General features: G+C 42.8%; 1 protein-coding gene across 1 annotated transcript; it reads right to left on the bottom strand.

Annotated features, from left to right (window-relative positions):
* Nucleotides 1-854: 854 nt before the first annotated feature.
* On the bottom strand, nt 855-26,378 carry LOC130863911 (UL16-binding protein 1-like). The gene is made up of 5 exons (XM_057754249.1): nt 26,363-26,378; nt 3,220-3,480; nt 2,630-2,908; nt 1,939-2,070; nt 855-895 (listed from the first exon to the last, which is right to left on the bottom strand). The coding sequence occupies exons 1-5, from the start codon at nt 26,376-26,378 to the stop codon at nt 891-893; spliced, it is 693 nt and encodes a 230-aa protein (XP_057610232.1). The 3' UTR covers nt 855-890.
* Nucleotides 26,379-26,655: the final 277 nt, after the last annotated feature.

Genomic DNA, 26,655 nt, shown 5'->3' with positions numbered 1-26,655 from the left:
TTATGCTTTCACTGTGTATGTGTAACGTGTGTGTGTGTCACGTGTGTGTGTGTGAGTGCTAGTGCACTTGTGCAAAGTGTCCCTGTGCAGTCAGAGGAAACTTGTGTGAGTTCACTCTCCTTCCATCCCAGGTCTGGATGTGCAGAAGAAGCTTCTCTGACACAGTGGAGAGCAGCACTGACCCAGAGCTGCACCAGGAGGATGTGGACCCAGCAGCACCAGCTCCCAGGATCTTCTGCCTTTCACTGCCAGATTGTCACTGCAGGACAGCCAGCCTGTCAGACTGAGCAGCTTCCGGGTTCTCTGTTCTCACTGTGAATGTGGGCATTGCTAGGCTACCTAGTGTATGACTAACCTATAATAGTAATAATATTATAAAAGATTACATTTTCTCTTATGACTATATTATATATAGACATTTAAAAATAAAAGACATTTTTTCTTTTGTTCTAGATATGGCTGCCTAGTAAGGTGTGGTTATAATAAATATCTACTGCAAAATCAATATTTTTGACAAAATTTAACTTCCAAGCAAATACCTTAGCAGAGGTGGGGCCTTTCTAGTCTGTCTCACATGGACCTAGATACACAAGAGTAAAAAGTTCACATTCCCACTAAGGAGATCTGGTTGTCCTGCTTCCTATGCTAAGGATGTGCACACAACCATGTCCTTTTTCAGATCTCTGGTTCAAGTAGTTCCATGTTAAGGGCAAATCCCACCAGGGCACACCAAGGAAACAGTACAAGGTGATAAGAAAGGGCCCAAGTGACGGCACAGAGTGAAGACCATGAAATGCTGTATCTGCAGCATCCTGATTCATCTGATGGAGGCTGATGGAAAGGGAGAGTGGTGTCACCAGATGAACTCTCACGACTTCTCTGGAGCATCTTCAACCTACAGCAAGGAAACACATCTTTTGAGGGGACTGAGAAGAACCTGGGTCAGTTCTCCTGGGTGCCCTGTACCAGTCATCACCACCCCACAGCCACCCTCACTGAGAGTCATTCAGTTCCTTCCTCCATCACCCCTGGGCTCTCCATCCTGGATCCCCTACTGTCTTCCTCCTTCTTTCCCAAGTCCCAGAGCCCCAGACCATGCTGCAGACCTGGGAGTTCAAAATAAAGTGGTGGTGACTAGCTCTGCTTCCTGACTCAGGGGCTGATGGGAGGGGCAGGAGGAGTCATGGGGACCCCTATCCAGCCTTCTTCTCCATTATTTCTCAGCCTTAGAGTGACACACACAGGTGTGGATGTGACTGTCTCAGCCCCACCTTGTCCATCTGAGCAGCCCAGATGAAAGCAGACTCCAGCAGCGGCTCGGTCCTCCTGCCTGCAGTGGGAACACTGCTCCAGGGTTCTGGAGGCCGCTGCTCTATTCACTGTGAGTTCATGCGTGTGAGCATAAGCTTGCATGCCTGTAAGTGCACTGTGTGAATGCCTGGTGTCTGTGGAGAAGAAGGGGCTGGATCTCCCGGACCCGGAGCTGTAGGGTTGCTGGAAGTGGAACCCAAGTCCGACACATGAACAGGAAGTGGTCTTGCCACTGTACCATCTCTTTATTTATATCTTCTTTATCTTTGTCTGTGGTACAGAATCTTCTTCTCCCTATACATTGAGTAGAGCTACCACATTCTTCATTTGTGTTTCTAATGTTTTCACATCTGTATCATGGGACCCTCCTGATTAGGAACCTGCTCTGATCAGGCACCTGCTCTGTTCCCTCCTCTTTCCCACTGGTCTGTGACATGATTCCTGTCTTGTCCAGGCTCAGGATACACAAGCTATTGCTAGCAGGTGACATGAACTCCAGATCTCCTGCCTCCTTTCTCAATAAGATGCTATAGATAAGGGGCAGCATCATGTCTTCAGGAATTCATTCCTGCTTCCCCACTCCTCGCCCATCTTTGTCTCACCCACTCCCAGCACGGCCCTCAGTACCTTCATTGTCAAGGATTCTCCCCAGAGACCACAGAAGAAGGGAGCAGCGGAGGATTATCAGTGGGACAGAGATGTTGGGCTTGATGGCCAGGGACAAAGGCTGGTCCACGTGTGGAGTAGTGGTTGTTGAGGCTGAAGTAGAAACACAAGTTGAGTCTTTGACCAGACCTCAAATCTGAGGAAATCTCACCGTAGCTTCTGGGTTCTCTAGCAATTCAGCAACACACAGAGTTCCACCCCCATTGCTATGTAACAACTGTTTAGGTGGATCCTGAGTAGGAAGGGAGAGACAGCATGTTCTGTGACCTCATAAGACTCAGGCAGCTATGGTAGGAGAAGCAGGATAATAAGGGAGCCTCATCTTTCCTCTGGCAGGATAGGAGGCATGAGATGACCTGTGAGGATGGTGCCAGGGAAGAAGACAGATCAGGTGAGATGAAAAGCAACAGTGAGTGCAGAATGAGGAAAAGGCCAGGAAATACAAGGTGCTCAGACTGTGACAGCCAGCGAGAACCGCAGTGAGAGAACCATGTATCCACAATTAATGAAATAGGAGAGGGAGAGAAATGAAATGAATGGCGGAAAGAATGACCATTAACCCAAGGACTCACGGTGATTAGATTACTACACACACACACACACACACACACACACACACACACACACGGAGTTCTCTCTCCTTCCCAGTTACCTGTAGGCTCCAGCTTTTCTTCCAAGAGTGACATGATCATCTCCTTAAGCCAGGCCCTGCAGTCCTCCTGTGAGATCCTGGATAAGAAGTTTGTTAAATCCTTATTTTTCTCCCACATCTCTTTCATCCACCTGGATCCAGGATCAACCTCAGTCCACTCTCCAGTGCTTGAGTCAACATGGATCATTTTGTGTCCGTTGAGGCCAAAGTCCCAGGATCCATTGAAATGTCCATCTGCTTCATGCCAACAACACAGCCTGGCCTGCAGAAAGAGGGGCTCTGTGCCCATTGGAAAGAGATCAGCCTCTGACCTTGATGAATCCTGCCCTTTCCCCTCTCTTCTCATCCTCTGACCTTGCTCTACCCTAAAGCCTTGCTGCGGGACCTCTTAGGTTGGATCATCAGTGATTCATTTTTTTCCTCCATGAAAACATTGAATGTCCCAAACATGTCACAAATCCTGTTCTTTCCTTCAGGGGCCCATCTAGTATGTTCTTTTATTTAGTTTGTGGCAGTGCGGGTTGACCTACGGCCTCACGGATGCCAGGCAAGCACTCTATCCCAGGAATATGGGGCCATTTGAAATTTACCTCTGAATGTCTTATTCTCCCGCTTCATGTGAACCACTTGTTCTTTGAACAGGTCAACTCCATCTTTCAGAGTGTCAACCTGTTTGTCACAGATCTTTGTGGCATTCAGTCGGTTCCCCCGAACACCAATAACTTGGTAGTTGTTGTTGCTGCTGTTGTATGAAAGAAAAGTCTCTTCGTTCAGTTGGCCTTGGACTTTGTGCCACCATGGTCCAGACCTTGACTTGCCAACAGTGAAGCTGTAGCAAAGAGAAGCAGCATCTGTGAAGGAAACATGCAGTGAAGTTAGGGATGAGGAGCAGGGGCTCAGAGTCAATCTCTGCCTGTGGATCAAGAAAATCCGTTGGAAGGGAGTCTTTTAAAAACGAGAGAGAAATAAATAAATATCTTAAGTAAATAAAGTAAATAAAATAAAATGGCTGACTGACGTGGGATTTCCCTCTGTATGCTTGATTCCCATTAATAAATGAAGAAACTGCTTTGGACCTATAGCAGGGCAGAACTTAGGTAGGCAGGGAAGACAGAACTGAATGCTGGGAGAAAGAAAGGTGGAGTCAGAGAGAAGCCATGTAGCCCCGCTGGAGAGCTGACTGGGCTTCCACTGAGTTAAGTAAAACATAGTCTATCTTTTGCTTGAAGATGCAGCTTCTGGTGTGGCCAACCCCTGATCTCCACCAACAATTTGTGGTGCTTAAAAGAAATCCCACAGTAGTTCAGAATTGAGAAATAGATGGTCATTTATTTAGGGGTAGACTCACAAATCAGACTCCTCTGCTTGAACGGAGATCAGAAAACGAATCTCACAACCACAACAGAGAGGCTGGATGCATGCTCTACATTGGCATATATAGTGTAAGAGGCCACGCCCAGTGGGCGGGTAACCGCTAGCTGTAAGACGTCCCACAGCAACAATCTCTTATCTGTTATCACATGATCTTGCTAGGGGTTGGCCCTGTCAGTTATGACAGGAAAACTTCAGGATGTCTTCTCTGGACCTGTTCATTCTGGAGAATCTACAGAAGCTGCTCATGGAGACTGTGTGGAGACAGGATGGTGTGTGAGGCTCGTGGGGCAGAGTGGATCGGGGTGAGGATGAAACAGAAGTTGCGTGGACACCGTTTTTTACTGATCTGTACTCTCAGATCATAGACTTGAACATCTTTGCTGGTTAGCTCTAACTGCCAGTTTGATCCAGGCTAGACTCACCTAAGAAGTGAGTGTGCATTGAGGGCCTGTTTTGACTGTAAATGATTAAGGAATGTCCAGCCCCTGTGGGCATTACCATTCCCTGGGTAGGTGGTCTCTGACTGGTTAAGAAATATAGCTCTGCAGAAGCTAGTGATCCAGACAGCAAGTAGCATCCTCCATGGATCCTGCTGTGCCTCTCTGGCTGTGAAGTGAGTTCCTTGGTCATAGATAATGCTGTGTGGAATAGCACATGAGCCTGTCTCTGAGTACCTGCCCTGATATCTCTTAGGGAAAGACAGAAGCAGGGTGTGACCTGCCTCACTGAAAAAGGTACCGAGCCATGTGGCTGCCATAGATCAGAATAATGGATTAATATACGTTATAAGAGCTAATATGAAGCCTGAGCTAATGGGCCAATCATCTTATGGATACCTCTGTGTGATTTTCTTTGGAGCTAAATGGCTGTGGAAACTGGGCAGGATGGAAACCCCAACAAGCCTGCTCCTCGTGTTACAGAATGGTGCCCACAACCAGCAGGCCCTCATGTGACAGAAGGTCACTTCACACTCATCCAACAAGATGTAGTCTCAGTCCTGACCATCTATGCTCCTAATACAAGAAACATTACGAAAACTTAAATTGCACATCAAACCCCACACAGTAAAAGCAGGAGACTTCAACACTCCACTCTTGGCAATGGACAGAAGCTTAACAGAGAAATAAGAGAACAGACGTCATGAATCAAATGGACCTAACAGACATCTATAGAATATTACACCCAAACACAAAAGAATATACCATCTTCTCAGCACCTCCTTGAACCTTCTCTAAAATTGATCACATACTCAGTAACAAAGCAAACTTTCACGGACACAAAAAAATTGGAGCAACCCCTGTGTCTTATTGGATCACCATGGATTAAAGTTAGAATGTAACAACAATACTACTCTCAGAAAGTCTACAAACTCATGGAAATTGAACAGTGAATTACTGAACCACCCCTGGGTCAAGGAAGAAATAAGAAAAAAATTAAAGACTTCCTAGAATTAAATGAAAATGAAGGCACAACATATCCAAACCTATGGGATACTATGAAAGCAGTGCTAAGAGGAAAGTTCATAGCACTAAGCGTCCACATAAAAAAATGGAGAAAGCTCACATTAGGGACTTAACAGCACACCCGAAAGCTCACAACAAAAAGAAGTAGATTCACCCAGGAGGAGTGAAAGATAGGAAATAATCAAATTGAAGGCTGAAATCATCAAAATAGAAACAAAGAAAATAATACAAAGAATCAATAAAACAAAGAGCTGGTTCTTTGAGAAAATTAACAAGATAGACAAATCCTTATTTAAACTAATCAAAAGGCAGAGAGAACATCCAAATTAACAAAATTAGAAATGAAAAGGAGGACATAAAAACAGATACTGAGGAAATTCAGAGAATCATTAGGTCATACTATGAAAACCTGTACTCCACAAAATTGGATAACGTAAAAGAAATGGACAATTTTCTAGATAGATACCATATGCCAAAATTAAATCAAGACTAGGTGAGCAATTTAAATAGACCTATACATTACAAGGAAATAGAAGCTGTCATCAAAAGCTTCCCAACTAAAAATAACCCAGGGCCAGATGATTTTAGTGCATAATTCTACCAGAACTCCCAAGAAGAGCTAATACCTATACTCCTCAAAGTCTTCCACATAATAGAAACAGAAGGAACATTGCTAAACTCTTTTTATGAGGCTACAGTTACCCTGATACTGAAACCACACAAAGACTCAACCACGAAAGAGATTACAGGCTAATCTCACTCATGAAAATGGATGCAAAAATACTCAATAAAATACTGACAAACTGAATCCAAGAACACATCAAAAAATCATCCACCATGAACAAGTCAGCTTTATCCCAGAGATGCAGGGCTGGTTCAACATACAAAAATCTATCAATGTAATTCATCATATAAATAAGCTAAAAGAAAAAAAATCCACATGATCATTTCATTAGATGCTGAAAAAGCATTCAACAAAATCTAACACCCCTTCATGATAAAGGTCTTGAAGAGATCAGGATACAAGGTACATATCTAAATCTAATAAAACAATATAGAGCAAGGTGACAGCCAACATCAAATTAAATGGAGAGAAACTCAAAATGATTCTTCTACTATCAGGATCAAGACAAGGCTGTCCACCCTCTCCATATCTCTTCAACACAGTTCTTGAAGTTTTGCCTATAGCAATAAGACAACAAAAGGAAATCAAGGGAATTTACTTGCAAAGGAAGAAGTCAAACTTTAATTATTTGCAGATGATATGATAGTATATATAATTGAGCCCAAAAACTCTACCATAGAACTCCTACAGCTGATAAATACCTTCAATGATGTGGCAGGATACAAGATCAACTCAAAAAAAATCAGTAGCCTGTAAGAGGAGAGAGGGCCTGCTTCTCATCCCAGCTGCCCAGCCAGCTTACAGCTGAAATAACCACACAGAAATTGTTTTAATTAAATTACTGCTTAGCTCATTATCTCTAGCCTATTATTGACTAACTCTCACATCTTGATTTAACCCATATCTAATAATCTTTATGTCACCATGAGGTTGTGGTTTACTGGGAAAGATTTAGTATGTTTGACCTGGCATCTCTGTCTCTGTGGTGGCTCTCTGTCTCTGCTTTTTTCCCCCCAGAATTTAGTTTTGTCTTCTCTGCCTACCTAAGTTTTGCTCTATCAGGACAAGCAGTTTCTTTATTGATTAGCCAATGAAAGCAAGACATAAACAGAAGGGTCTCCTACACCAGTAGCCCTCCTATACACAAATGATAAAGAAGCTGAGTGGAAAATCAGAGAAATATCACTTTTCACAATAGCCACAAATAGCATAAAATATCTTGGGGTAACACTAACCAAGGAAGTGAAAGACCTATTTGACTAGAACTTTAAGTCTTTGAAGAAAGAAATTGAAGAAGATACCAGAAAATGGAAAGATCTCCCATGCTCTTGGATAGGTAGGGTCAACATAGTAAAAATGGCAGTCCTACCAAAAGCAATCTTCAAATTCAGTGCAATCCCTATCAAAATCCCAACACAATTCTTCACAGACATTGAAAGAACAATAATCAGCTTCATATGGAAAAGCAAACAAAACAAAACAAAACAAAACCAGAATAGCCAAAACAATCCTGTATAATAAGGAACTTCTGGAGGCATCACCATCTGTGATATCAAACTCTATTTCAGAGCTACAGTAATGAAAACAGCTTGGTATTGGCATAAAAACAGAGACATTGACCAATGGAATCTAACTGAAGACCCTGATATTAATCCATACACCTATGAACACCTGATTTTTGACAAAGAAGCAAAGATTATACAATGGAAAAAAGAAAGTATCTTCAACAAATGGTGCTGGTGTAACTGGATGTTAACATGTAGAAGAATGAAAATAGGTCCATATATATCCCCATGTACAAAACTCAAGTCCAAATGGATTAAAGACCTAAATATAAATGCAATTACACTGAACTTGACAGAAGAAAAAGTGGGTAGTAGTCTTCAATGCATGGGCTCAGGAGAACACTTCCTAAATATAACCCCAATATCACAGACACTGAGATCAACAATAAACAAATGGGACTTCCTGAAACTGAGATGCTTCTGTAAAGCAAAGGACACAGTCAATAAGACAAAAAAGCAGCCTACTGAATGGAAAAAGATCTTCACCAACCCCACATCAGACAAAGGATTGATCCCCAAAATATATAAAGAACTAAAGAAATTAGACATCAAAATTTTAAATAATGCAATTAAAAATTGTGTATAGAACTGAACAGAGAATTCTCAAGAGAAGAATCTCAACTGGCCAAAAGATACTTAAGGAAATGTTCAACATCCTTAGCCATTAGGGAAATACAAATCAAAACAACTTTGAGATACCATCTTATACCTGTCAGTAATGGCTAAGATCAAAAATACCAATAATAGCTTATATTGGAGAGGATGTGGAGTAAGGGGAACACTCATTGATTGCTGGTGGGAATGCAAACTTGTACAACCACTTTGGAAATAAGTATGGTGGCTCTCAGAAAATTGGGAGTCAACCTATCTCAGGATTCAGCAATTCCACTTTTGGGCATATATCCAAATGATGCTCAATCATACTACAATGGTATTTGTTCAACTATGTTCATAGCAGCATTATTTGTAATAGCCAGAATGTGGAAATAGTCTATATGCCCCTCAACTGAAGAACGGATAAAGAAAATATGGCACATTTACACATTGGAGTACTACTCAGTGGTAAAACAATGACATTTTGAATTTTGCATGAAAATGGATGGAATTAGAAAACACTTTCCTGAGTGAGGTAACCTAGACCCAAAAGATGAATATGGTATGTACTCACTCATAAGTGGATACTAGTGATAAACAAAGAATATTGAGCCTATAGTTCATGATCCTAGAGAAGTTAAGCAATAAAGTGAACCCAAAGTAAAACATATATAGATCCACCTGGAACAGGGGAAATAGAGAAGATTGCCTGACAAAATTGGGAACATGGGGGTGGGGGTAGAAGGGAGGGTGGAAGGGAAAGAAGAGGGGAGAAGGGGAGAGTCGAGGAAAACTTGAGGGAATGGGATAGTCGAGATGGAGGAAGGACAGAGATGAGAGCAAGGAAAGAGATATCTTGATCGAGGGAGTCACTATAGGGTTAGCAGAACCCTGGCTCTAGAGAAATTCCCAGGAATACACAATAATGACCCAAGCTAGGACCCTAAGCATAGAAGAGAGGGGGCCCAATCTTGACTTGCCCTGTAGTCAAACTGATGAATATCTTAAATATCACCATAGAACCTTCATCCAGAAACTGATAGAAACAGAGGCAGAGACCCACATTGGCACACTGGACTGAGCTCCCGAGGTCCAGTTGAAGAGTGAGAGGAATGAGAATGTGAGCAAAGGGGTCAAGACCATGATGGGTTCACCCACTGAAACAGTCTACCTGAGCTAGTGGGAGCTCACCAACTCCAGCTAGACTGGGAAGAACCAAGAATGGGACCAAACTGGTCCCTCTGAGTGTGTTTGGCAGTTGCATGGCTGGGGCAGACTGAGGGGCCACTGGCAGTGGCACCAAAATTAATCCCTTCTGTATGCACTGGGTTTTTGGGAACCTATTCTCTTTACATGGTTGCCTTGCCTGGCCTGGATATAGTGGGAAGGGCCTTGGACAGTGTGCCTTGCCCTCTCTGAGGATTGGATGATGGTGGGGTAGGTGGGTATATAGAGGGAGCAGGGGGGGAGTGGGAACTTAGATTGGTATGTATAGTGAAAAAGGATAGTTTTTTAAAATAAATATATAAAAATGAAACATTAAAACAAATCTAAATTGACTACAAGCTTGACTATTATAGATGATTATTAACATATATTTTTAAATTACATATTATATCTTTAAATGAGGTACACAGATACAATACCTTAATCAAGAGCAAATATATATATATATATATATTATTATATATATAATAAAATTGACCTAAAACTTGTATCAATAGAGCAAGATTCATACCAATGCAATTCTCTATAGCATATCCCTTTTAAATGTAAACAAACATTTATAAACAATCACTTAGGGAATTTCACCAATTTGTTGGCGGAGGGCTGTTAGTTTGTTTTCAGCTGCTCAGCCCTGAAATAATCACCCAGGAACTTTATCATTTGAATCTGTGCTTGGCCTATTAGCTCTAACCTCTCATTGGCTAGCTCTTACATCTTAATTTAATATGCTTATTGCCACATGGCTGTGGCTTACCATGTAAAGTTCTGTCCAGTGTCTGTCTCCAGCAGGGCTACATGGCATCTCTCTGACTCTGCCTTCTTTTCCCCAGAATTGACTTTAGTTTTCCCTGCCTACCTCTATTCTGCCCTGTGCAGGCCCAAGACAGTTCTTTATTGACCAAGGGTATTTACAGCATTCAGAGGGGAATCCCACATCAAATTGCCACCTGGTGGAAGATGGGGTAAATTACTTTATGGGTGGTAAAGCAGGGAAAGATGGATGCATATGGAGGGAGAACAGACTGGTAGATATGAACCACATGGGAATCAAGGCTGAGCTTGGAGGGACAAATCTAATAAGGGATTCGGAAGAACGAGGGAGAGAGGGATTATGGCAGATTCTATAGGGTGTGCTATGGTTTGAAATCCTGCTTTAGATCAGAAAGAAAGAAGGTAAAAAAAATGTGGCCATGTGTGTTGTTGTGGCTGCCTTGTCCCTGGAAGCATGCTATTGTCCTGAGCTCTCACCCCACTCCCTGCAGACCCTTTATCTCACTCACCGGCAGTTGTGGCCTTAGCAACCGTGGGCAATAGTATCAGGAAAGATAGAAGCAGTGTAAAGTCCATGCCTTCAGCTGGTGCTTTGGCATACTATACCAGAATCCAGAAATTTATAACAAGACCACACCCAACTCTCACCACTAACAGACCCCTGCTCACCCTATCAACCAGCTGTGACCAACTCACACCACTTCTGGGCTCCTCCCTGTCTTTGGGCTGCAGTTGTTCCATAAACCAATAACTCTCAGGTTCTACCTGTGACTCAGGTCACAAATTCCAGGGAGTAGAGAGAATGGCTTTGCTATTGCCTGGTCTTCAGACTGAGCTCCAGGATAGCCAGAACTTTAAGGAGAAATGCTGTCTGGGGGATGGGGACCATTAAACACACAGAATTGTCTTTTCTGTCAAGAGAGATGTATAACCTGTTTTCTGCCCAGAAGGCTGGAAAGAGATGGGGTTAATAGTCTGGTGACCTCTGTGTTATTTATATGGTCAGACCACAACAGCTACCCCAGATCCTTATCTTGATCTTGTTTATCTCAGTCAATCACAGCAGGATTCTCCTCCAAACCCTGATCTTGAGCTTGTGTCCTCAGTTAATCCCCTAGAACCCATCTTTATGGAAGATGTCACTTGTTCTTGAAATGAGTTTTGTTGTATTAAGCTTTGCTGTGTACATGGGATTGAGTTAATATCCAACAGGAAACATTTTCCCAATTGTGTGGTGATTAGAAATGCCTGAAATAGACTACTTGGGGTCAAACTTTCAAAGTCTGAACCAATACTGCCCACTGAGTCTGGTTACACTGGGCTTCCTTCTTGGGTAAATCTCTCCGAGACAATTCCCACAAAGCTCTACCTACAGCTCTACCTACCTTTCCAGTAATAACAACAGAGAAAGTGATTGGTTCCAGAAACCCTAGGGTCATCAAGGAAGATACATGGGAGCCTGTCTGTATGAATGATCTCAAAGAAATTAAACAGGCTGTTATGACTTTTGGGATGCACGCCTCCTTTGTTAAAGAGATGCTAAAATCATGGGCCGGAACAAACCAGGCCACGCCCTTTGACTGACTCCAATGGAGTTCTGCAGTCCTTGAGAGTGGACCGTAATTGAACTGGAAATGCTTATTCAGGCAAGAGGCTAGACTTTTAGAACAGCAGGAAAGAGCGAAGGGAGTTGAGATTTCCCTAGATCAAATTCTAGGTGAAGGGCTCTTTTCCGACCCTCAGGAACAAGCTAATTATGATGAAAACACACTCTCCATATGTACTACAACAGCCTTAAGGGCTTGGGACAGGGTGCAAGACCCAGGACAGAGAATGGAATCATTTGTCAGAGTTAAACAGGGTCAGAGAGAACCCTTTAGTGATTTTTTTTACAAAGACTAACTAAAGCTGTACAAATAGGGATATCTGATCCAGAAGCAAGACGTATAATGATTGAGTCTTTGGCTTATGAAAATGCAAATGTGGAATGCAAAAGGATCTTAGGGCCTTTAAAGCTCAGATCAGCACCCTTGGAAGAATGGGTCTTGCATACACTGAATGTTGATACATTTGACTATGGCACTGAAGCATGGGTAGAAGAAGCAATTTCCAATGGTAAAAGAAGCCACCAGAATACCAAATGTTTTAATTGTGGCAAAATGGGTCATATGAAAAGGAATTGTAGACAACGAATTTTCAGATATAATAATAATGCGTCTTCTAGAAATAACAGAAATAGGAGGACTCAGCCTTCAGGTTTATGTAGAAGATGTGGGAAAGGCAGACACTGGACGAATGAATGCAGGTCTACAAGAGATAGACAAGGCAACCTGTTACAGACGGGAAACGAGAGGGGGAGCCTCACAGGCCCCCATGGCAAACATGGTTTAGTCATTTCCAGTTACTGCAGAGAATGTGCCTTGACAGGACAATTAGGAAGCCCTATGCTTACTGTTACAAGCAATAATGATCAGAAGGATGAGTTCCGTGTGTTTTGGCAAACTTCTATAAGTGATCAAAGACCAAAGCTAAGAGTGTGTGTAAATGGCATTTTTATTACTGGCCTGCTGGACACAGATGCGGATGTAAGTATCATTACCCCAGAATCTTGGCATCAGTATTGGCCTCTTCAGGATGGAAATGTTCTGCTCCTGGGAATTGGAACCCTATCTCGAGTAAGGCAGAGCACGAGATGGGTTGAATGCATAGGGCTAGAGGGACAAATAGGAAAATTAAGGCCATATGTAGCCAATATTGCAGTGAATTTATGGGGTAGTGACCTATTACAACAATGGAATACCCAAATTAACATTCCTGCTACTTCTAGAGCCTATATTTCTGAGAATAATATTAAAAGATATCAAAAACGGAGAAAACCGGCCATTTGGGCTGTACAAGAACACAAAGCAATTGATGTCCCTTCAGAGATACCAACAGCCTTGCCTCTAAAATGGTTGACTGAGAAACCAATATGGACAAAGCAATGGCCTTTAGCTGAGGAAAAGTTACAGGCTTTAGAACAGCTGGTACAAGAGCAATTAGATGCTGGACATATAGAAGAATCTACCAGCCCTTGGAATTCTCCTGTATTTGTGGTTAAGAAAAAATCAGGTAAATGGAGAATGGTGACATATCTCAGGGCTATCAACAAGGTTATTCAACCTATGGGCACTCTGCAATCTGGAATTCCTTTGCCTTCTTTATTACCAAAAGGATGGCCTCTCCTAGTTATTGATTTAAAGGATTGTTTCTTCACTATACCTTTACAAGAACAAGATAGAGAAAAGTTTGCCTTCACAGTACCTACTTATAATAATTCCCAACCTTCGAAGAGATACCAGTGGCTGTCCTCCCCCAGGGCATGTTAAATAGCCTCTCCCTGTGCCAATATTTTGTAAATCAACCATTGCAAATGATACGCAAGAAATTTCCCAAATCGATAGTACATCATTACATGGATGACATTTTGTTATCCTATTCAAACATGGATACCTTGGACAGACTGTTTGAAGAAATAAAGATAGTTTTACCTAAATGGGAATTGCAGATTGCTCCTGAAAAGATTCAGAGGGGAGATTCTGTTAATTATTTAGGTTATAAAATAGGTTTGCAAAAAATTAAGACACAAAAGGCACAAATTAGGAGAGATCGCCTACGGACTCTTAATGACTTTCAAAGACTGTTAGGAGACATTTCCAGTCTACGACCAGCTATTGGGATAACACTTGATCTAATAATTCATCTGAACAAAACCTTGGATGGTGATAAATATTTCAACAGTCCCAGAGAATTAACAGCTGAAGCAGAAAAGGAACTGACAATGATTAAGGAAAAATTACAACAGGCACATGTGGATAGGGTGAATCCGGAGCTCGATTGTATTCTCACCATACTACCATCAAAAATTTCTCCTACAGGAATTTTAATGCAGAGAGATGATATTATCTTGGAATGGATCTTTTAACCACATAAACCAAGTAAGAATCTGAAAACTTATGTGGAAAAAGTCTCTGAGTTAATTATAAAAGGCAAGTTGAGACTTCGTCAACTAGCAGGCATAGACCCAGCAGAAATTATAGTGCCTTTCACTGCTGATGAACTAAAGAAATTATGGGAAGATAATGAACCGTGGCAAAGAGCTTGTGCTAATTTTTTGGGAGACATTAATAACAACTATCCAAAAAGCAAGAGGCTTAACTTCATAAAGAGAACTTCTTGGATCCTTCCTCGAATCGTCCATGATGCTCCAATAACCAGAGCCCGTACATTCTATACTGATGCCAATAAATCAGGGAAGGCAGGTTACAAATCAGAAGACTTGGTAAGGTGGAACAAAGTCCTTATGATTCTGTTCAGAAGGCAGAATTATATGCCATTCTTATGGTGCTATGGTGCTAAGGGATTTTAAAGAACCTATTAATATAGTTACTGATTCACAATATGCAAAAAGATTTATTTTACATATTGAAACTGCTGAATTTATACCTGATGATACAGAACTAACCTCATTGTTTATCCAGGTACAAGATATGATCAGGAACACGCTTTGCCCTATGTATATAACACACATCCGATCCCATACGGGTCTGCCAGGTCCTCTAGCACAAGGTAATGCAGAAATTGATCAATTATTGATTGGTAGTTTGCTACAAGCCTCTGAATTTCATAAAAAAACATCATGTTAATAGCAAAGGTTTGAAGAAAGAGTTTTCTATTACATGGCAACAAGCTAAGGAGATTGTAAAGAAATGCCCTACTTGCTCTTTCTATAACCAAACACCACTGCCTGCAGGGGCTAATCCAAAGGGCACTCAAAGGAATGAAATTTGGCAGATGTATGTGTTCCACTTTGCAGAATTTGGCAAATTAAAATATGTTCATCACACCATTGACACTTGTTCTGGCTTTCAATGGGCAACTGCTTTAAGTTCAGAAAAAGCTGATTCAGTAATCGCTCATTTATTAGAAGTCATGGCTATCATGGGTATACCTACACAAATAAAGATGGATAATGATCCTGCTTATGTCTCTAGGAAAATGAAACGGTTTTTTGATTATTACAATATCAAGCATGTTACAGGTATACCATACAATCCTACAGGTCAAGCAGTCATAGAAAGATCAAATCAAACTATAAAGGATATGTTGAACAAACAGAAAGGGGTGGGAAACATCCCCAGAAATAGGTTACATAATGCTTTGTTAACCTTGAATTTTCTCAACGCTAATGAGAAGGGAACAACGGCTGCTGAAAGACATTGGATAATGGAAAAATCTACTGAACTAAATCAACCAGTTTATTTCAAGGATGTGCTGACCTCACAATGGAAGCCAGGAGATGTGCTGTGTTGGGGAAGGGGTTTTGCTCTTGTCTCCACAGGTGAGGAAAAATTGTGGATACCGTCAAAATTAATAAAGGTTTGGTTTGAAGAAGGGAAACCACTTGGAAAAGATAAATAACAATTCATTCACAAGGATGGCGATCATACTGATGGTAAGAAATACAGATAGGTTGGGGGCAGGGTTCTTTTCTTATCTCCACAGGAAAATACTCATCTTCAAATAATTTAAGGGACCCTGAATATTTAATTATTGATGGATGGAAACTAGTTACGACCCACTAAGGATTGGCAATAAAACTATATATGTTCCAAAAGTATTAATTTTTTATATGTCTTATTAAACATTTCTTTATAAATATGTAGAGCTGGTTTTGGCATTGGACTATGGCTCAGTCCCTCTTCAATTCCAAGCCTGTTGATAAGAGATATCTCAGAGTTTCTGTCTCAGGTCAGGAGCCATGAAATGGGACAGAATAAGAATAATTATATACTTAATAAACTTTCTTTGCCTTTCCTCATATCTGTGTCTTTCTTTATATGTCAGTATATGTCCTTGTTGTTAATGTTTAAATTTCCCATAACAAGCAACAAATTTTCCTACAGTAATCTTTGAAGTTTCCAGGATGAAGATGGGGCCCCACGACATCAACTCAATCTGGTTATTATCACGTCATGAATTTTTTTTAAGCTCTAAAATTAGACCTGTTTTTTGGTACTAATTGCACGAGACAATTTCGAATGGTGCACATTTTTGACAACACTCTGGCTGGACTTTCTCAAAATGCTTAGAGGCTAGTTACATTTTTTTTAGGTCAAAGGTTAATTTGGGAATTTTACCATCATTTGCTTCCACAGGACCCCCTTAGAAGAACGTCGCCCCCATGTCAGCTAGAAGCAATCTTAGAGGACAATGTCCCCTCTCCCAACAGAGTTTGCCCTCAGGGTTAGGGACATCATTTAGTGGTTGGTTTAGGGCTGAGGGGATGGGGGAGATATTTTATGGAATTAGGGGTATTTTCAAAAAATAAAGGGGGGGAGTAACTGGTTTGATGGGATGATTGGTATTTGTGAATTACTGTTTTTAGAAAATTGTATTGGTATTGTTTCTTGTATATTGATATATTGAATATTGAATGTGAGTGTTCCTACCTCTATTTTTGTATAAGAGTATGCTTATAACTTTGTCTATATTGTATTGATACATTTATCATATTACAATGTACCTCTGATATTATTTATATAATAACATTATTTACATTTGATATGTAATGACATTGTTTACAGTTAAAGATCATTGTCTTCATATATTGCACAGTTGTTTATTCTCTTAGTCTTCAAGTTAGATAGGTATTGAGAATTATATGTTTGTCATATTTATTTTTAGGTTAATCAGGTCTTTTAGATACATAGAGATTATATTTAGTATAGATAGTATAATCTTCAGCCTCTTCAAAGAGCTGTAGAAAATGGCCTTTAATCTAACCTTGAATTCTGTGCCAACAAGACACAATCACTCCTGGCAATACCGCTCTACTCCTGAGAGAACGTTGAGCACCAAAGACACTCCACTGGGAGCTTGTCTTCTTGGCAAAACTGGCCTTTGGGTTAAGAAAAACCCATACCTCAACTACTGACAAAGATACAGAATGTTCATAAGTGGATGAAACAGGATTGTCTTATCTTGCCAAGACAGGGTAGGATAGTTCTAAGAAAGTTCCTTGCCTTTAATAATGGTATGTCAGTTATGTTAGGCCTTAGCCAAAGTTGGTTGACTCAACATTGCAAACGAGACTTTGGGTGATTGCCCAGGTAGTCAGTTGTCTCTGTCAATTGTTGCACATTTTGGATATCTCTCGTTTGTTAAGTAATATTAATTCCCTTCTCAGATCTTTGACAGAGTTGAAGATTAAATAATTGTAGTTACTCTTTACATTATTTAGACTCCTTGGAATAAAATGTTTAGTGTATTAATATTTGTTCCTATTGTATATAGTTGTATTTGGTTTGGTTCTATCTTATTTAGACAAAAAGGGGAGATGTAGGGGAGACCCAGACAATCATCTTGCTGGTAGGGCAGGGTCCGCCGAGGATATTTTTTACTTATAAAGATTGTGGGCGCACTCCCCGCCGCCCCTTCTGCTTTCCTGTTCTCCGCTGGAACCACGCGTTCTGTGAGTTTTTTCCTAATTAAAGCTGTATATATTATTACAATTTCTGTCTGCCTTCATTTTACGCTGATACACTTGCTTCCTGTGGATCAACCCTCTGCTGGTGGAGGTGTTAGCAGGGACCCCACAGGTGTCTTTCAAAGGCAATCTCATGGGGTAAATGCTGTCTTATGGGTGGTACAATTCACCCTAGGAAGGGTCAGGAGTGAAAGTTTGGACCAATTTTCACTGGTTTCCATAATTAATTTAGAGAAGGCTGACCTAATAGTTCACTTCTGCCTTGGACCCTGTCCTGAGCTCTGAGGTCAGTAGGCACAATTTCCTGGTTACATTTAAGGCATTACTGACCATTTAAGCTATGGAGAGAGTGAAGGCAGGCCCATTATCTTATTGTGATTGACAGGAGCAGTCTATACCTAGAAATATATATATATATATATATATATATATATATATTTTTTTTTTTTTTTTGTTTGTTTGTTTTTCGAGACAGGTTTTCTCTGTAGCTTTGGTGCCCCTCCCGGAACTAGCTCTTGTAGACCAGGCTGGCCTCGAACTCCCAGAGATCCTCCTGCCTCTGCCTCCCGAGTGCTGGGATTAAAGGCGTGCGCTACCACCGCCCGGCTCCTAGAAATATTTTTATCTAAAAGAATTTTGGTCACTGTCAGAGCAGTGTCCCCCTGAGTAGCAAAGGCTTCTATCCATTCTGAGAAGATAACAACACATACTAATAGATAACTATACCTGGTGTGAGGAGGCTTCATCTCTGGGAGGTCAAATTTCCATTTCTTATCATTGGCTACTCTCCTCAGATGGACAGAGAGAACCTGTTTGTCTCTTGCCTTGGGTTGACCTGAGTGCAGGAGAGACTTTGAGAGGCAGCCTGAGCAGCCACCGCCCAGAGAGACATAATCTGGAACCTGGAAGATAAGACTTTAGTCAGTCTGATGGCACCCAGTGTGTGGTCTAGGCAGTCGATGTACCACAAGGCATCTGAGGGCAACAGTGAGGATGCTCTCTGTTATTCCTTGGTGGCTTGTGCCTTTAAGGGACAAGCCACACCCACTCCCAGTGACCTCTGACCACTCGTCCCATCTGGAAACTCTCTTCTTACTGTCCCCTTTCTGGTGTGCACACGTGTCTATCCCTGTCTCCCTTTCTCTCTCTCTCCTCCCTTTAATAAATGTTTATGCCTATTTTCTGTGTCTATGTGTCTGTTTACACGTGCCCACCTGCTGTTGGGAACCTGCCGCCACTTGGCTCCCCCTGCCCCATGGCCCGCCATCACCGCTCTGAGACCGGGTAGCCTTCTCTGCTTTGGGACTGCCTGTATACAGCCGCCAGCCCGGCAGAGACACTCTGGGTTCTGCACTGGGGACCTGCTCTGGACACAATGGGCTCACATCCGCCCGCTTGGGTGGCTCTCCTGGGAACCTGCAAGTCTCTGTGCCCAGGACCCACTGCATATTTTTTAACAAACAACACTCTCGAGTCCAGCAATGGTGTAGGAGTTCCTTCTGTTTGTGTGTTGCTTTCATTAGTTAATTAATAAAGAAACTGCTTTGACCTGATAGGGCAGAACTTAGGTAGGCAGAGAAGACAGAACTGAATTCTGGGAGGAAGAAAGCAGGGTCAGGGAGAACCACCATGGAGCTGACAGAATCAGACGTGCTGAATCTTTCCCAGTAAGCCACGACCTCGTGGTGAACACAGATTATTAGAAATGGGTTAAATCATAATGTGAGAGTTAGCTGATAAGAGGCTAGAGATAATGGGCCAGGAAGTGATTTAATTAATACAATTTCTGTGTGGTTATTTCAGGTGTAAGCTAGCCGGGCAGCCAGGACAAGCAAAGCCCCCCCCCCTCCTTACAACACAGCAAGCTCCACTATTCAGTTGGATCCTGTGTTGCAGTTTGGGAGAGGGCCTTATCCTCTTCCTACTGGGAGTCAGTGAGTTAGGGGTGGAGCTATGAATGAAGAAAGGCAATGGGCTGGATGGAATGGGCTCTGCACGCATCTCTCTGGGCTTGGCAGGCTGCCCGATCTGCTCTCTCTTTTTTTGGGGCTTGTTCCTTATTGGCTGCTTGATGCCTCTTGTAATCCGTAACAGTCACCTCTTTAGGGAGCCAAACTAGAGCCACAATTACCTCCTTGTTTTAAAGTCTTCCCCTCAGCAGTCAGTAGTCCTCTCTCCTTGTGATTCATGGCTTGGGCATGAAGGGGAGCAAAGCACACCTGCTGTCCATATGAATGTTTACTCGCCTGTTCCTTCACCAGTGTAGGGCTTGAGTGAGAACTCAGTTCTGCCTTTGGGGCCGCTGTCCCTGAGGTAAGGCCTGTGCCCATACAGTAACTCTCCTGACTCAGCTGAGGTTTAGAGTTCTCCCTCAGTTTCAGTACACGTCAAAGGCTGCTCTCTCCCACTGACAGAAGCCGTGATGCTGTGTTGTTAAAAGTAAGTTTGTTTTGCTCTCTGTTTCCTGGAAGCTGACTTTCCTCAGCCTAAGACCCTGGCTTGTTTCTGAGAACACTCTTACCCTCCCTGAGCCTCCCTAACCTTCCCTAACAGCATGGTGACCACATGTTTTTTTTTTTTTTTTAAGAGTTTTTTTCCCCTTGTGTTTCCTTATTGACCCGTTGTCCCTGTCTTCTGTAAAATGATTTGTGATTTTACTCCTTAAAAGGGGCTCAAGAAATGGATTTGGGGTTGTACCCTTTAAACCCCAGCTCTTGGATGCCACCTCAATAAAAAATCAAGTTTGCTTCAAATTTGGCTCAAATTGTGGTGTGGCCTTATTGCCACAGTTGGGATTAACATGAACGAGTTGACTCAAAAGTCAGTAGGTTTTCAGCATCCAAAGCAACTGCTGAGGACAAAAGGAATTTCTTGTCTCTGCTCTTCTTGCATCCTGGGTGGGGCTGTGGTTGGGAAGATGGACTCCAGGAGAGCAGTTAGGGCTTGGGGCTTATTAGGAAAGGGGTGGAGATGAGTCTGAAAGCCGTGGGGAGATGAGGAAGAGGAAGATGGGAAGTAGGCAGGGTGGAGGGAACCCAACAGAAAGTCTCAGCCTAGGGAGGGAACTGAACACGTGACTGGCGGCCGATGACAGGAGTTTTTTAGAAACCTAAACATCAGAGTAATCTCTAGAATCACAACATCTTAAGTCAATCTAAAGATGGGTTTTAAACAAGTATCAGTCATTTATCAATATAAGGGAATTGATCAGGGTACCCTGGGTCCTGTCACTGAGCCAAACTGCCTTTGCCATAGCTGGGTCCAGGGACCAGTAGATGGCCATCCCGTGCCACGGGGCCAGTCAGTCTCACAGCTTCAGTGCAAGCATTCCCTGCAAACCCTTGGGAGAAACTCTTTAGCACTCACTGACTTCATGAGGATTTAGAGTTAGTGGTCTTTTTGTTAGGAGAAAATTTATGTACCGGTCTAAGTAGACAAATCCAGTAACCCTGGCAATGAAGAGAGGAAGACGCATGAGCTGTGGGAACAAGCAGAATAAGGAGGACAGGGAGCAAGTGTGATTACAAGCAGGAGAGGAGTTTGTGGCTTCAGCAGTGAGTTGATATAACTGGAAATTTCCTATCCTGGAGAGGAGAGGTACCAACAACAATTACAGGGGTGCCACCTTGTGTTGGAATCATAAGAGAAAACTGCTGACTTCTCTAGGAACAGAGGAACAGAGCAAACAATTGCATGCAGATGATGCCACCTAGTGGCGGAATCCAGAAAACCCATCAGAATCCCAGTTAATCATAGCGATTAAAGTCCAGGTCCCCCTGTCAGGGGAGCAAGAGAAAACAGAATCACCAGCAAACAAAATCAAGAAATTGGACAACTCCCTGGGCCAAATGTTCCTGTCATGCATTCAAGTGCTCACACAGTTGGCCATCCACTCTTTCAAGAAAACTGAAATCTTGTCTCTCATGGGAGGCAGAAACGGAATATCAGATCCCCCACCACTGCATCCCACTTCAGCATGGGGCGACTGAGGAAGACGTTCTCCTCACAATTTTCTTTCCTAATCCCAATGCGGCTTCTTTGTCCTTTTCCTCTGTAATCAGAACCAGAACTGAATTCAGTACAGAGACCTACTTCCTAGAGTATCCAGAAGGATTTTATATGTTTTCATATTTGGGAAAATTGCTGCCGTCCCAGATTCCTTTGGACTCAGTGAGAGGACCATGACCCTGAAAGGTTTATCAGTAGGTACCTCCCCTGCAACCTCCTCATGGGAGGGAAGGCAGGGGACAAGGCTGAATACCACAGAGATCAAGCTGGGGCTTCTAAATGAAGTGATCCAGGTGAGATAGTCATTGACAATGATGCTGATTAAATCAATCAAAAGTTTTGCATCTTTTAAAGCAATTGGCAGAAAAGTGTGAGCTCGTGCATCTAAAGTCTCTTGGTAACTGAGCTGAGCGGTGCAGTGTTTTAAAAAGACAAAATCACAGTGACATCAGTGCTCAATGTGGGGGACTACAGTAGACAAGAATTTAAGGTAGCCTAGTATTTTAGTTTTTTTTTTTTTTTTTGCAGAGCTTAGCAGTATTTCCCAGACACTCCACAATTGTTATTCATTTACTTGTTTTAACTGTTTTAGTTTTATGTTTAGCCTTGCACAACCCCCAGTTATTTTGGTTAATACACCTGGACCATAGTTTGGGTCAAGGACAGTGCCAAAAGCAGTACCAAGGTGGACATGCCTATTGGAGAAAGAGTGAGAAGTGTCCAGGCAGTCACAGAAAAAGTTGGGACGAGATAGCATTGCCTTAATCATTGCAACTGGATTTAGACTTTTTTTTTTTTTTTTTTTTTTTTGTGATTTTTTGAGACGGGGTTTCTCCGAAGCTTTTGGTTCCTGTCCTGGAACTAGCTCTTGTAGACCAGGCTGGCCTCGAACTCACAGAGATCCACCTGCCTCTGCCTCCCGAGTGCTGGGATTAAAGGCGTGCGCCACCACCGCCCGGCTTGGATTTAGACTTTGAAGGAGAAGCTCCCAGTGAAATTTTACCTCTTGGCAATCTGTTACTGGAACTACCCCCCTTTTTTTGGGCAGAAGTTTAGAATATTCCACAGCATCCTTTGTACTTTTCTTCCTGTGCTGTTTCTTCAAAGCATCAGTGGTTCATCAATGTTTGAGATGCAGGACACATGGAGTAAGAGGTGCCTAAACGTGGGCGCTTTAATCCTGGTGTCTTATCTTCTATGTTTAAAGGCTCTGAAAACATCTTGGTGGATTTGATGGTTATTCTGGGTTGCCAAATTGACTACAACTGGATTTAACCAAAACCCCAAAGCCTAGCCATACCTGTGAGCGACTAATTTCTTACTTAAATCATTTCATGTGGGCAGATCCCACTTCTAATCCTGATCTTTGAGGTGGGAAGACACCGTTTTAATACAGATCTTTTGAGATAGAGGTGAGAAGATCCACCTCTAATCTGGACCACGCTTTCTGCCAGCCGCCTACTTAAAGGACACGAAGAAGGAAGCTCTGCTCTTTGCATGCTTGCCCTTCGTCTAACTGGCAAGTGCATTCTTTCTTTCTTCTCTGAGACAGGGTTTCTCTGTGTAGCCCGGACTGTCCTGGAATTTGCTTTTGTTTACCAGACTGGCCTGGAATTCACATGAATCCACCTGCCTCTGCCCACCAATTGCTGGGATTAAGTGAGTGTGCCATGATGCCTGGCTTTTTTTCTTTTTCTATAGAGAATATTAGTGGGATTTTAAGAGAGATCACTGAGTCTGTAGGTCACTTTAGTATGAACATTGTAAATGTATTTCTTACAATCAATGAATACAAGGTGTGTCTCCAATTAGTTGTGGCCTTTCAGTTTCTTTCATCTGTCTGGAGTTCTATTCTCAGATCTTTTACCTCTTTGGCTGAAGTTGTTGATGTTACTGGCAATGAAGTAGTTCTTTTAATTTAATTTTCTGATCAAATGTTGTTAGTTCATGTAAATAGAACTGATTATTTTTGTTTGCTGATTTTTTTATCCTATAAGTTCATACTCAATCTATTCTCCTAGCATCATTTGTTGGACTCCAGAGTTTTCTAAGCTTGCTATCATGACAAATGCAAGCAGAGACTCCTTAACCTCTTCATTTCTAAACTTTATGCATTTTATGTATTTTTCTTGTCCAATTAGCTAGGATTTCTAGTGCCACATTGAGTAAAGATGAGAATGGCACCTTCCTGGCTTCAACTCCTCACTGTTAAGTATTCTGCTATCTGTATTATATTGTAAGTCTTTGTGCGTGTGTGTGCGTGCGTGTGCGTGTGTATGCGTGTGTGTGTGTGCATGTGTGTGTGTGTACATTCTTCCCATATTTAATTTCCTGACAGATTTTATCAGAAAGTGTGTTGAGTTTTGACAGTTTTTCTTCTTCTGCATTTGTTGACGGGATGATGATGCTTTTGCCTTTTATCCTCTGCATTTGGTGCATCACATTTATTGATTAGAGTGTCATTCAACTTTCCGTGCCCATTGATGTGCAAGTGAGGGCAGGGAGCACAAGGGGTAGAGGAATGAGTGTCTTCACTGAGTTTTACTACTTCGTTGATTTTTTTCTAGTGTATCTGTATTTTCTACTTTTTCAAAAGATCCTTATCTCATTATTCTTGTTTTCATTCTTCTGGCTTCCAGAGGTTAGTTTGCTCTGCTCTTTGTTTTTAGGGCATAGATCAAGATTGTTAACTGGAAGCCTTCCTTAGCTTAATGTAAGCATATATTACTTCATAGTTTCCTTTAACAGTACTTTTCCTGTGTACGGCAGATTCTTTCCAGAAAGCTATCTTTAATGTCTGTTTCAAGTAAACAACATTTATGTACAAGAAAACAGGACTATCAAAATTTGGAGTTTTGCTTAGGATAAATGTTCATACAAGTTTTAAAAATTATTTCATTTTATGTGTATGAATGTTGTTTCGCCTGAATATATGTGTGCACACCGTGTATATGCCTGGTGCCCTTGGAGGACAGAGGAGGGTGTCATATTCCTGGAACTACAGTCATCTGTAACTCCAGCTACACATAACTGCTGTTGTGAGCACCATGTGGGTGTTTGTATTTGAACTTAGGTCCTCTGGAAAAGCAACCGGTGCCCTTAATCATTGAGGCATCCTTCCAGCTTTCTATGTTTTTTTTTAAACCTCAGTATATATTTGTGGTCGCTTAAATAAGAATGGCACACATGGGCCCACACAGGATCGTAAACTTGAATGCTTGGTAACCAGGGAGGGGCATTATTAGGTTTGGACTTGGGGAGGAAATGTGTCACTGGGGTGGGCTCTGGGGTTTCAAATCCATGTCTGAGCAGTCTTCTCTGGTGAATACCCCACAACGTTTCTGGAAGTCTGACCAAGATCCCAGAACCAGACCTAAAGACACCAGAGACCCCGGGAACAGAGAAGACTGTGGTGGTCAAGGAGCTCCAAGGGCAGTGGTCCTCAACTAATGGGTCTCAACCCTTTGGAGGGTTCAAGGGGCTTTTCAAAGTGGTCACAGGCCACATGTCAGATAGCTTGCATATCGGATATTTATACTATGATTTATAACACTAGCAGAATTACAGTTATGAAGGAACAACAAAAATAATCCTTGGCCAGGTAAGGTGGTGGTGGTGGCCAGGCGCGGAAAGTGGAGGACAACAAGCGGTGAGGAGGGGGGGGAGCAGGAGCAGACGGGTCCGTCAAGTGCCCCCGCCAAGCTCCGACCTGAGGAGGAGGCAAACTTGAGGGAGCGGCCTGCCAAGGGGCGCGCTGGCAGACGGAAAACTTTAATCGCTTCCTGGGGGTCGAAGAAAACGGGGAGGGAGTTCTGTGGTGCAAACCCCGCGATCGCTGTCCACCGCGCGAGCCTGAGAGAAAGTTGACCTGACCAGAGGCTTGCTCTGCACCCGGTCCGCGCGGTCCGCGCAAGGCAGAGGTGTCTGTCTGTTCATTTTGTCCGCCCCATGCTCCCTGATAGCCAGGGTAAGAGATTGAGCGGCACTGCTGGGTCGCGTGGGTCAGGGCTCTTGCCCCACCTTTCCACGGGGAACACGAAGGTAAACGTCACCTCTATTTCTCTTCTTTGTCCTGCAGCCACCGCCCAACTTCCCTTTTCTCCTCTTTCCCCGCTGGTTATTTTTTTTTTTTTCGTTTTTGGGTGGGGGGGGCGCGAAAAAATGGAGTCTCTTTCCTTATGCAACTTCCTCTGGTGCCCTTTGCAAGCCCTCCCCCCATGGTTATCCTTTATCCTGTTCCTTTGCCACCTTGGGGCCACCTTCAGAAACAAGCATTTGAGATCACCCAAAGTTCCCAGCAACAAAAACAGAGTTTTAAAAAATTGTTCTGGTTAAGGGAAACCGAGATGAGAAATAAAAACCCCCAAACGCCTCTGAGTGTGTGTGTGTGTGTGTGTGTGTGTGTGTGTGCACCAAAAAGACTCTGTGCCTGGCACTGAGCACAGGCATCCCTACTAATAAAAACAGGCGATCCGCGGCGGGGCCTCCAGCCAAGAGTTTGCCTGTGCTCTTTCCACTCGCCACTTCCCGGGCTCCCCGTCGTCGACTACGACTGTGGGAGAATGTTCTGGAGATTACCTCCAATTTCCGCCATTTGGGGGAAAGTTGCACGGGGGGCGAGGGGGTGGACAGAAAAAGGAAAAGAAAGAAAGCCTCCTCTGGATTTTTTTCCCCTCGCTTTTTAAGGGAGCACGGCCGGACGCTGGTCTGGAATTGGCTGCGTCTGCGAGGGAAGGAGGGCGCGTTCTTCTCGGTGCACGCGGGCGGGCGCGGCCGTGTGGGAGGGGCGAGCGGCGGCCGCGGGGATCGCGAGTCCTGCAACTTGTTTTAGGTCGCCCGTTTTGGCAGAGGCCATCAAGCTAGGTCCGCCT

Source organism: Chionomys nivalis, chromosome 2 (genome assembly GCF_950005125.1).
Source record: "Chionomys nivalis chromosome 2, mChiNiv1.1, whole genome shotgun sequence".
In the NCBI taxonomy this organism is placed as follows: domain Eukaryota; kingdom Metazoa; phylum Chordata; class Mammalia; order Rodentia; family Cricetidae; genus Chionomys; species Chionomys nivalis.
Note: the sequence above shows the minus strand (reverse complement) of the source record. Positions and strands in the feature narration are given on the sequence as shown.